The sequence below is a fragment of the Cibotium barometz genome, chromosome 46 (assembly GCF_041138505.1).
Source record: "Cibotium barometz isolate CiBa-2024 chromosome 46, ASM4113850v1, whole genome shotgun sequence".
Taxonomy (NCBI): Eukaryota; Viridiplantae; Streptophyta; class Polypodiopsida; order Cyatheales; family Cibotiaceae; genus Cibotium; species Cibotium barometz.
In genome coordinates, this window is record NC_141091.1 from 1,614,293 (window position 1) to 1,623,474 (window position 9,182).

Here is a 9,182-nt window from a genome sequence, read left to right on the forward strand (position 1 = left end):
ACAAGAAACTAGAATCTCCTACCACCAATTGTATAGAATAGATCTATCAAGAATGATTAAAATTGAAAAACCAATTGTATAGAATAGATCTATCGAGAATGATTAAAATTGAAAAACTAAAACAACTCCATGTACACGCACACACAAAACATCCACACATGCAAACAGCACCCACTAAGCATAGTGATTAAGACACAATCTAAGATTAAACTAATAGAAGAATAATGATAACGAGATTAACTAAAAACCCACATAAATCTCTTGCATTAGAATGCTCCAAGTACATCATTATATGTCTAGACCTTCATGGAGGCCCAATCCATGTTTTGTGTGCACCCTTGTGCCTTCCATGTGTCAATAAATGCTCACACTACATTTTTCTCCTTACACTTTCCATGTACTATCTTTTTGACCTTTGACTTCACCTTTTACAAATGACCATAAAAATCAAACTTTGACCCTTAGTCCATTCCTTTTCTAATGTGCATGCTCCTCCCCTTGCTCTACACATGTTTCACCTTCACACATATCATTTCTTAACGCCTTCCCTCAATGTGATGAGGGTCTAACACCTAACACGCAGTGACCTGACCTACACTCCATACTCATATGGTTGGAGCGGTCCGTGTAGGTTGCTCTATGAGCTACAATGTTGGCTTTGTCTTGACACTTTACACAGTAGGAGATTGGGGTTACAACCAAGGGTTAGGAGCCATGCTCCTCATATCATCTAGAAAAGATGTTCGGTGTTGCCTCCATCCTAGGAGACCTCATTGTTGTCTTCCTTCTTTATCATGACATTGGCTTCTTTGCCTCTCTTCTTATGCCAGCAATCCTTTGCCATGTGACCAATTTTGCCACAGTAATGGTAGATCATCTTTGTCCTTTGGTTCTCCTCTAGTTCTCGATCATGGTCCTCTCAAAAAGAGCAATTTCTTCTCACTTGATGTAGCTTGGGATTTCTTCCCTCGAATCCGCTTCTCTTCTTCTATGAGTGCTTCTTCCACTCTTGCAATGATTGGATCTAGGAGGCTCTTCAAGGTAGCCCCACCAAGGGACCATACTCCTCAAGTGTCATGCTTTTTAAACAATATGGCTATGGCATCCTATTCTTCTACTAATGCCACAATGCCAACCAATTGTTATGTTATACTCTTAATTTTATTAAGGTGTGCTGAAAGTGAGTCACTATCTTTAATGTATAAGCCAAAGAATTGTATTTTTAAGCTTATTTTTGAATTCTTTGAGAAGGTCTTAACACTTGAGTATCACTCAAGGTCAATGTCTAATCTCAGTACCAGAGTGATTTGAATGAAATGATTAGTGCTAATGCAAGTAATTTATCATAGAAACCCAAAACCAAGCTCTCTATTTTATAGAGAAAAGTGCCAATGTTCAAGTGATCAATTGGCCCTTCAAATCAAGGGAGAAATTGAATGTGATGATATAGACTTGCCAGACAACTCCCAAACTTGTGATTTGAGCTCTCACTTTCCCAAAAACACCAAGAAATGAATGAATTAAAGGCATATTTTACAAAGATTGTTTTTTAGAGCAGAGCCAACCCTGAAATTCAATTTACAGATTCAATTTACAGCTTGATTAGCTCAGCAAATGGTATGAAACTTGCTAGGCATACTCCACATATCCTCAATTAAACAATGGATTGAGAGAAATCTTGAATTATACTCCTTCCTATGCAATTTTTGCTACCAGCTCTGCTATTGAGATTTGGAGCTTTGTATGATGTTTATGGTGAGCTTTTTGATGATGATGAGCTTTCCTTTGATGTTGCATTAGCTCCACATATCTCCAATGTGATTCAAATGCCCTGATTTGATGAACTATCTCACTCAATGTGAGTAGAGTGAAGAAGAGGGATAAGTGGGTACAAGATTAGTGATACCTATTTACCTACTAGCTTGAGATGGCATAAGTGAAGAGTCATGGCTCTAATACCATATAGGAAAATCAAGTATGGTTGAGCTCATGGTGGATCAAAGCAAATGAGAGACATGATTAAGCATAGTGATTAAGACACAAGTTGAGATTAAACTAATAGAAGGATAATGACAATGTTTAACTCAAAACCCACATAAATCTCTTGCATGAGAATGATCCAAGTACATCATTATATAGCTCTTCGTGGAGCCCCAATCCATGTTTTGTGTGCACCCTTGTGCCTTCCATGTGTCAATAAATGTTCACACTACATGTGCCTCCTTGCACTTTCCATGTGCTACCTTTTTGACCTTTGACTTCACCTTTTACAAATGACCATACAAATCAACCTTTGACATTGGACCCTTAGTCTATTCCTTTCTAATGTGCATGCTTCTCCCCTTGCTCTGCTCATGTTGCACCCTCATACAACACATCTCTCTCTCTCTCTCTCTCTCTCTCTCTCTCTCTCTCTCTCTTCCCTTTTCCTCTTAAGTTCCCAAAAAGGGCATCATGAAGAGGGCATCATTACACGTGGGTTCTCCAAAAGATAGGTTTAACTTAGCCTAAAACTAAGGCCTTATCAAATTCAAGGGAAAGGAAAAATGCCTCTTCCAAAATTTTCAAGAGTTAGTTCACTAAAAGCGAGATGAAATTGCTTGTTCAAAATTACCATTTCCTGTTGGAAAAAAAAAAAGGATTTGATGTAAAGGTTGGTAAAAATGATTTCCCCATGCTAGAAAAGGCTAGCAATTCAGGAGGAATCCTCCAGAGAGCCAAATCTTCATCATTTTGATGGAATCTACAGTTTTGGACGTGCAGCACTTGTGGGAATCTATATTTTTGGACGTGCAGCGCTTGTGAGACTCGTGAGCCGTGGCCCTCGTGAAGGGTTGGACGATCTGAATAATTTTGAATTTTTATAAAGTTTCTCAGCTATTTAATTGAAAAATCTTGCACGACAGTGAGCCAATTTTCAAATAGAAAAGTAGAGGAAAAAAATGCTCACCCACGGCAGGACGTTGAAGACTTGACTTGCCTTTAAATATCAAATCAAGATGTCGGTAGTGTTGCTTATATATATATATATATATATATATATATATATATATATATATATATCTATCTCAGAATCCGAGGCTTGCGCAAGTGCTTTTTTTACAAGGGAAAATTAAATAAAAATTATTAAAATGGGAGTTCCAAGACTACGTTCTCCTTTACGTGATCAGTCACGTACGACGCAAACAGTCCCAATTACGCGCTAATCCGGCATTTGCTACTTATTTAATTCTTTTTTTAGATCAATAATAAGTTTTTTTTTTTTCAGGACCAAATACACTTTATGACCCCAAAAAAAAAAAAGGTCTGGTTTTCTCCTAGAGTCCCCTTCACTTCACTTTTAACTTCGTTTAAGAGCTTACACAATAAGTTTCATCTAATTCTTATAGTTAGCTTAGCTTAATTAGAGTCTTTTTTTTAAAATAGGAGGGCTATATAAAAAATGCCTTTCCTTAAGAAGGGCACTTTTTTTTCCTATGCCCTTCTAAATAAAATAAAGTCTCTCCTTTTAAAAAAATTCCACCTAAAGTTCACATTGTTCACCTACATAAATTGAAATTTTAGAAAGCCTTTCCATCAATATGTATTTCATGAAAATTAGACAAAATACATTTCTCATACTATGATGGATAAAGAAAAAATAAGTTTCTATAAGCATAACAATAAACATGAGCGCCAAAGAGAAGGACTACATGATCTACACTCATAGATATATCTTCAAGATTCTTATGAAGGTTAGATAGAGTAGGAAAAAAATCTAACCACATTTAGTTTCTAAGTAGTAATGACCTAGAAAATATAATGGCTCTTTCACATATAGGCTTATCTCTAAAATATATATTCTAAACTCTTATGAAGATAAGATAGAGTACCAAAGAAAGTATAACCACATTTAGTTTTACTTAAGTAGTCACATAACCTCTGGATTACAATGACTCTTCAAGTCATCCTACAAAAGATAGATGGAATCCCAATCTACCTCCATTGGTTTTTTGGAGCCATTGTAAGAAAGGTACACAAGCATGTTCAATACTTCTAAGCTTAAGTGATTTCGCTCTTCACATTTGATCCTATTCATCTTGAGAAACCTCTCTCACCATCCACCATCCTTGCAACAATGACTAGGCATGCATGCCAAAGCTTCTTCATTTCACCATAGGTTCCCACTCCTCATCGTGACCACAAAGTTGTAACAAAGTGTTCTTAGGATGCACATGCACATGGGATGGGCATGGCACATAGGCTTAGGGTCATTAACATGTGGGATTAGGTTACATGGACCTTGGGACTATAAAAGGCATGTGCTCTAAGGCTATGGTACCTTTTGAAACCTTTGGAATATTCATTACACTTTACTATCCATTGTTCTTAGTGCTAATCTCTCAAGCTTTCCCTAATCTAGGCTAATTAGGCTATCCAAGGCTAACCTAGATGTTACTAGCTTTGCCATCGATGATGGTTTCCTTAGCCTCTCCATTTGCACCAGATCATCACAGGACCACTGTCTTGGATTTAGAGTGCCTTGGATTTCCCTTTGATCCAGGTGGGAGCTTATCTAGCCTCATCATCGATGGGAGTCCACTGACCTTTTTATTCGATCCAGACATCGTTGAAGACCACCTTTTGACAGTGGAGTAGCATTACTTCACGTTTGACCCAGGCGGCCGCACACTTGTAGGGGAGATACGACCTACCCTTTCGACCCAGGTGGCACGAGATCTATGTCCTTGATCATGCAATTTTTTTTGGCTTTATATATAGCCTCTTGTACGTGTATTTTCATGAACAACCAACCTTAGATTTCGAGGAGGGGATGGTTTGTATAACAAAGTGTTCTTAGGATGCACATGAACATAGGATGGGACTAGGCACATGGGCTTAGGATCATTTACATGTGGAATTAGGGAACATGGGCCTTGGGACTATAAAAGGTATGTGCTCTAGGACTATGGTACCTTTTGATACCTTTTTGAACCTTGGACTATCATTACACTTACTTTCCATATTCCTTAGTACTAACCTCTCAAGCTTTCCCTAATCTAGGCCAATTAGGCTAATCCAAGGCTAACCTAGATGTTACTTTCTTTCAAAAATTGGCATGCTACATGGATACTCATTCCTAGTCATCAATTTGATCATAAAGTCTTTGTATTGCATCGAGCACCACATACTTTCACATTCACTAATTTTGTAAACTTTTTCATCAAAACATGCATCCATATCTTGGCAAAGCAAGATTTGTGATCTTGTACAAGGACTAAAGACTTTTGCTGCCTCAAAGAGCTTCAAATCTGAAAATCGAACATTTATGCATGAGATAACTCTACTAACAAATTGTCTACCCACTATTATGCAACATTCCCAAGGGTTTGCCCCACTGGTTGGATTGTTAATATCCTCATTACTACCATCAATGATGGATTCCAGTGGATACACCACATATTTCTATCCATGTTAAGGTAGAATCCAAGCTTCATTCATGCATGCATTTTGCTTGGGGCCATTGGAGATGCATCACAACGATGTTTGGCTTGTCAAAGGTTGTGTAGAACTAGTTGTGTCAATGAGTTACAGGTCATCCATGGCTTTCGAAAAGAGTGTAAACAAATTTATTGCCCACTAGAGGCACTCCACTTAAATCGTGTGAATGGTCTCTATGTCTTCCAAATGGGCTTGCAAAACTTGCAAGTTGTAAGACCAAGTCAAATGTACTATGTAGCTTCAGTTTCAACTAGCCTTAGTTGACTGGAAGATTGCAAGGCTAAAACAAAAATAAAAATGTAACATTAATAATAACAAGCATGATTTTATATTTATTTATTAAGTTTATTTTTAAAAATTCTTACCCTTCAATAGAAAGGCCAAATTTTCTATTGTGGGCTCAAAATTTTAAGCCCTTAATAGAAAATAAATTTAACTAATAAATATAAAATCAACATAAGCAACATCCTCCATCCAAGGCATTAAGTTTGCAGTCTAAGACTAGGTTTCATGCAGATTTTTTTGAAACTTTGGTGATTATAGGTGGGTTTTATTTTGCAACCTTCACTTAAGATTTAGGCTTCTTTAATATTATGCTCATTTACTCTATGAGCTATCATATATTCATGGTTATTTATGTATACCAAGAGATTATTCACGTATAAATACATGTTATTTACATAAAATACATATATCAAGAGATTATTCAGCTATAAATCAAAAAATTTATTTTAGCTTTCAACATTTTTTACACACACACGCACATGCACGTGTGCGCGCACACACACACACACACATAAATTAATGCTTGAATGTTGATAAGTAGCACTAGGTGGAATGAGGACCCCCCCCCCCATTGAAGCAAGATCCTCAGTTAATAGACCTTAAATTTGAAGCCTAAGACTAGGTTTCATAAATTTTTTGGGAAATTTGGTAATAAGAAGTGGGATTATTTTGCAAAACTCACTTAAGATCTATCATTTCCTATGAGCCATCAAATATTCATGGTTATTTACATGAAATATACATATCAAGAAATTATTCACAAATAAATCTAAAATTTAAGTCAAAATTTCAAAGTTTTTAGCCCCATGTGTGTGTGTGTGTGTGTTTCACTAAAAAAACATCTAAGATAGTGCGTGAGTTCAACAGATAGGATTTTGTTTTGTTATGGAGTTACAAATAATATATATACAAATAAGGGATTTTGTGATCCAAAAAGTGAAAAATTCTATACATCAAAGGTACTTTTATCATGTTAAAAAATATCACATGAATGTCCTCTTCAACGCACGTACTATATAGAGTTTTTTCATATACATATTTATATTTGTATATGCATGTGTATGTCTCTATATGTGTGCATGTGCATATATATAATGTATGTGTGTATATATGTATCTATGTGTGTGTGTGTGTGTGTGTGTGTGTGTGAGAGAGAGAGAGAGAGAGAGAGAGAGAGAGATTCATTAAAAAAAGTTTAACATTTCTTAAATGTCACTAGTGAGAGCATCAATTGACATGTGAAATGCCGTTTGAAACCCGAAATGGACTTCAAATGTGAGCATTGTATGTGTGTGAGCTGGACTACCAAGGTAGATCTTAGTGCGGTTTTCTTGCCTTGGACTTCCACTTCAACTCTTAGTGTGAGTTGCTTGCCTTGGAGTACTAGGTCAAATCTTAGTGTGGGTTGTTTGTCCCCATTTGTGAATAGTAAGGTAGCCACCTATTGGCACTAAACCAATCATCGCCACACCCGCTTGTGAACTTCTTCTTAGATTAATTTCATTAAATGTGTATGAACTTTGGAACATTAGCTTGACAGAAGAAAGAATTAAAAGATGATGAATAAGTTGGACCAGTTACTATGTAATAACTTTTTACTAGTAGACTAGTTACTGTATATTAATAATTACTCTATTCCTAGGACCTAGATCAATTTTACAAAGAAATTGAGGTACAATGTCAAGTGAATGGCAGATTTTGAGAATTGACCTTGAAAAATAGAAAGAGAGTTTTTACAAATTCCAAGGCATTAAATTTTTCACCGATCAAAAAAAACAAAACTTTTTCACTTGGTGTTGGAAGCATATAAAAGGTTTTCAAATATTATATATGATATTTGCAATTGGGGTCTAAAAGGGGGCTCAAGGGTGGCCATAGAGGGCTTTGCATTTCTTTCCTCCTAAAATATGTTCAAATTTTTTTGAAGGCATAGTTTTTCTTAAATACCTCACTTTTTTTTTTTGAGGAGGGGTTCTTTTAACTGGAAGAATTTTTTGGATTCTTGGATCTTGATTAATGTGAAAAACTTGGTTGTTTTGGTGAACCACACCCGTTTTGCAAGCTTTCAAAAACTCCATTACTGACACCGCTTATAGGAAGCATGATGAGATGAGCGTGCCTCTTGGCACATAACAGGCCCCTGTACAGGGTACAGGCTACTCTCTCATCAGCATGAGGCTTCAGATTCCAGAACATGCAACGCTCTCTTTCTTAATCTCCAAGTTATGTCCCCTCTGTAAGGTCAGAGACTCAGAGAGTGCACTGTAGACTCTCTCTCTCTCTCTCTCTCTCTCTTCACACAACTCAATTCTCATCATCTGACTTGTTGTTGAAGCAATAAGTATGGGAGAGAAGGGCGTTGTTGATGGGTAGGGTGCTGCCTCGAATAGACCTTTGAGCTGATAGCACGCACGTGTTGTCAAGCCTGCAGCAGGTCGAAAGAGCAGAGACAAGGCCAGGGATGCAGCGCCACCTGCTCCTGGTGTTGAAACGAAGCAGTGACCAGGCGGCGGCAGTGGTAGCTCATGACGAGGGCTCACCCGGGGCTGTGCACTCCAATGGTTCCATCGGCATGCTGTTCGTGGTGCTGGTGGTGATCGTGGTGCTGGGCATGCTGGCTGGCCTGCTGGCGAGGCTGTGTGCGGGTAGGCATGTTTCCGGCCACATCGAAGACGACTTCGAGGGGTGGGTGGAGCGGAAGTGCGCAAGCTGCATTGACGGCTCCATGTCCAGCAGTGGGGGCGCCGATGGAGGAGGAGGGGGAGGGGGAGGGGGAGGCGGAGGCGGGGGTGGGGGTGGGGGTGGAGGCGGCGATGGAGGAGTGGGCGTTATATCCAAGGCAGAAGACGCCAAACCTACTGGCGGTGGAGGTGGGGGAGGTGGGAAAGGCGACGGTGGTGACGGGAATGGCTCTGGAAACGGCGGAGGCGGCACAGGAAATGGCGGTGGGGGTAGTGGCAACGGTGGCAAGAAGAAAAAGGGAGGCAAAGGAGGTGGAGGCCAAGGCGGTGGCGGCGGCGGTAAAAAAGGCGGTGGTGAAAGCAAGAAGGAAGAAGGCAGTTGAAAGCCTCAAAATTTTAGACTCTTGCTTATCTCGTTGTGAGTATATGGTCGTGCTTTTTTTCTTTTTTTTTTTCCCCCGCCATTTTCTGTCAATGGTGCTTTTACCATTGTTTATGTTTGTCCGCTAAGTGTAGTGATATCAACCTTTGCCTCCTGTAGCCTTTCGTGAAGACCGGCCATCTGTTTCAAACTGTCTTGTCTTATATTTACATCAGATTGACTTCATTTCTCTCAGCCTACAACAAACACTTGAATCTGAGAGGTGCAATGTGGCAGGACCCTTTCCAAGTATGATGAGGATACTCTCAAAGCCCTCCAAACTCCCTTCCATTGTGTGATAAAGTTCACCCAAA

The 9,182-nt window shown here is 38.7% G+C and overlaps 1 protein-coding gene across 1 annotated transcript; it reads left to right on the forward strand.

Moving 5' to 3' along the window:
* Positions 1 to 7,835: 7,835 nt before the first annotated feature.
* Positions 7,836 to 8,830, forward strand: LOC147611796 (uncharacterized). Its single transcript, XM_086783891.1, has one exon. It carries the CDS (start codon positions 8,228 to 8,230, stop codon positions 8,828 to 8,830), a length of 603 nt encoding a protein of 200 aa, XP_086640017.1. The 5' UTR covers positions 7,836 to 8,227.
* The last annotated feature ends 352 nt before the right edge of the window (positions 8,831 to 9,182 follow it).